Source organism: Phascolarctos cinereus, unplaced genomic scaffold (genome assembly GCF_003287225.1).
Source record: "Phascolarctos cinereus isolate Bilbo 61053 unplaced genomic scaffold, phaCin_HiC Scaffold_2;HRSCAF=192, whole genome shotgun sequence".
Taxonomy (NCBI): Eukaryota; Metazoa; Chordata; class Mammalia; order Diprotodontia; family Phascolarctidae; genus Phascolarctos; species Phascolarctos cinereus.
In genome coordinates, this window is record NW_027555625.1 from 351,107,001 (window position 1) to 351,109,427 (window position 2,427).

General features: G+C 34.4%; 1 protein-coding gene across 1 annotated transcript; it reads right to left on the bottom strand.

Annotated features, from left to right (window-relative positions):
• Positions 1 to 323: 323 nt before the first annotated feature.
• Positions 324 to 2,192, bottom strand: IL5 (interleukin 5). The gene is made up of 4 exons (XM_020991408.2): positions 2,020 to 2,192; positions 1,768 to 1,800; positions 602 to 730; positions 324 to 507 (listed from the first exon to the last, which is right to left on the bottom strand). The coding sequence occupies exons 1-4, from the start codon at positions 2,164 to 2,166 to the stop codon at positions 397 to 399; spliced, it is 420 nt and encodes a 139-aa protein (XP_020847067.1). The 5' UTR covers positions 2,167 to 2,192; the 3' UTR covers positions 324 to 396.
• Positions 2,193 to 2,427: the final 235 nt, after the last annotated feature.

The window sequence follows — 2,427 nt, forward strand, 5'->3', positions numbered from 1 at the left end:
TGCAATCTATGAGGACAACACCAAATAGAAATAGACATCATAGCTGCATTTGGGAGCAGAAAGCAGGCAGATAAAATTGCCAGTCATAAGTCACGCTGTGTCATAAGGTATCATTTGGGTAGCACTTGATTTAGTATTTTTTTTAAGAGGAATCAATTCCTTTCCAGAGTTTTCTAAAAACCCAGTTGGACAAAACTAATATTTGAACATATGAAGAAGAAATCAGAAAGGGTACCATAAAAATAAAAATAAAGAGATTCTGTTTCACGTAAAATATTTATAATAACCAAAAGATTTCACTTGTTTTGGAGGAGCCTTGGAAGTATCCTCCATCCCATCCAGGTAAGGTTCATTTACCTCCCCCAAATCAGTCCATCACAGCCTCCCTCTTCATTCTTAACTTTCCACTGTCCATTCAGCGTTCCACTGAGTGTTCACTATCCGAAGAAAATCTTGCAGGTAGTCCAAGAACTGTTCTACTCTTCTTCTTTCTCCTCCACACTGTTTCTGAAAAAGGAACGAATAGTATTGTTAGGCTATCCCTTCTCAGACCACAGTCATTTCAATATCATCGATCTAAGGATCAATGTAAGCAACTCACTTCTTTGGCTGTTATGTATTCTTTTAGAGAAGACAAGTTTTGAAAAATTTTTTCTACCACATTGTCTTCAGCAGTTTGGCTCTTTAGTGCTTCTATTCCCTGGAAGATTTCTTCAATACACAATGGATGCTAGAAAGAAGTATAGCAAAAAACAAAGGGTAAATACTGATTTTAAAATATATGCTTTGTTTGGCACTAACCTCATGCTTGTAGTTCCCCCAAATTTTCCTAGATCCACTTCTCATATTATAACTAACACATAGCCTACTGGAAATATACATTTTATAATTTTAATATAATTATATAATGACAAACCTAAATGTGGCTAATTCAATTAAGTTGTCATCATTTATATTAAGATGTATATATATAATATGTGTAATACATGTAGCCTTAAATCACTAAGACTGTCAGAAATCAATGCATGGGTAAATACTTTAGAAAAATATCAGTCAATTGGTCAATTAAGCATTTATAAGCAGAGACTATACCATAGTAAGTTACCATTAATACTGTACTAAGCACTGAGGATACAAAGAAAGGTACATGTGCATATTCTCTCTCTCTCTCTCTCTCTCTCTCTCTCACACACACACACACACACACACACACACACACACACACACACACACCCCAGAGAATCTCAGAGTTAAAAGTGACCAGGTTGGCCATATAATGCTATGAAGGAATTTGCTGTGTGATATCCCTGACAGGTAGGACTCACTATCTCATGAGACAGCCCATTCTATTTTTAAACAGCTATTAATAATGAAAATAATAATTCACACTTGTATGTTATTTTTGTGGTTTACAAAATGCTTTTCTTATGGTAGACAAAACAAATATTTTCTCTATTTATAGATGAGAAAACTGAGGATCAGAGGTTAAGTGATTTGCCTGTGATCACACGGCTAGTGACTATCAGAATTGTTACTGTAACTTGGACCTTCTGACTCCAACCCAAGTCATCTTTCCATTACCTAGGCTGCCTCTCAATTACAAAGAATTAATAGAAAGTTCTTCTTCATAATTCTAAAACCATAAGGGAGAACCAAAATACAGAAGATGTCCAGAGTACTTAACTCTAGACAGTAATTGCTGTTTTACATCATATAAATATGACATTTCTTTACAGATGATTATTCTGTGGCCATAATTTCACTTACATTTTGTGGGTCAGGTATCGAAATCCTCAGAGTCTAAAAATAAAAGCAAATACAAGGGTTATCTTTTGAGATACTTGGTACTTGTGACTGACAATAGAATGGCTTTAATTATTAGTTGTTAGATGTAATTGTAAAAACTTTTCTCTAAAATATTCTATTATTTCATTATTAATATCAACAATAAATGGTAAGCAAAACACCAAAATTATGACATCATTTTAAAAAGAATCTGTTAAATGAATTGAAAATTACCCCATTGCCTATCAGCAAAGTTCGGTGAGCAGTGATTAGCGATAGAGTTTCTGTAACCAGACTGTTCACTGGATTTCCTGTTGCAATCCCATAAGCATAGCCTGCACAGAGAGCCAGCAGTGGAAGGCACACAAGCATTTTCATCATGCTGAAGTGTTCAAGGTTATTCTCTGGCAAAGAAAGTGTGTACTACAATTTATTCTCTCTCTTTGAGGAAATGAATAATTTCTAGTGATCTTTGCTACTGATAGGGAATTCTGAATAGGGGCACATGATGGAACCTAATATTTCCATTTCTCCTCTAATTATTTTGCTTTTATCTCCTCATAAAATGATATAACTCTTTCTTAATTTTACTAAGATGATTCATAGGGATAGGGACTAGCCCTGTGATTTCAATACTATTGA

Excerpts from the sequence above, each read along its gene's own strand:
- IL5 (XM_020991408.2), bottom strand. The coding sequence starts at position 2,166 with ATGATGAAAATGCTTGTGTGCCTTCCACTGCTGGCTCTCTGTGCAGGC. Across the intron at positions 1,801-2,019 it reads CTTTGCTGATAGGCAATGGG|ACTCTGAGGATTTCGATACC; the intron begins GTAATTTTCAAT and ends TTTTATTTTTAG. Across the intron at positions 508-601 it reads AATACATAACAGCCAAAGAA|AAACAGTGTGGAGGAGAAAG; the intron begins GTGAGTTGCTTA and ends TTCCTTTTTCAG.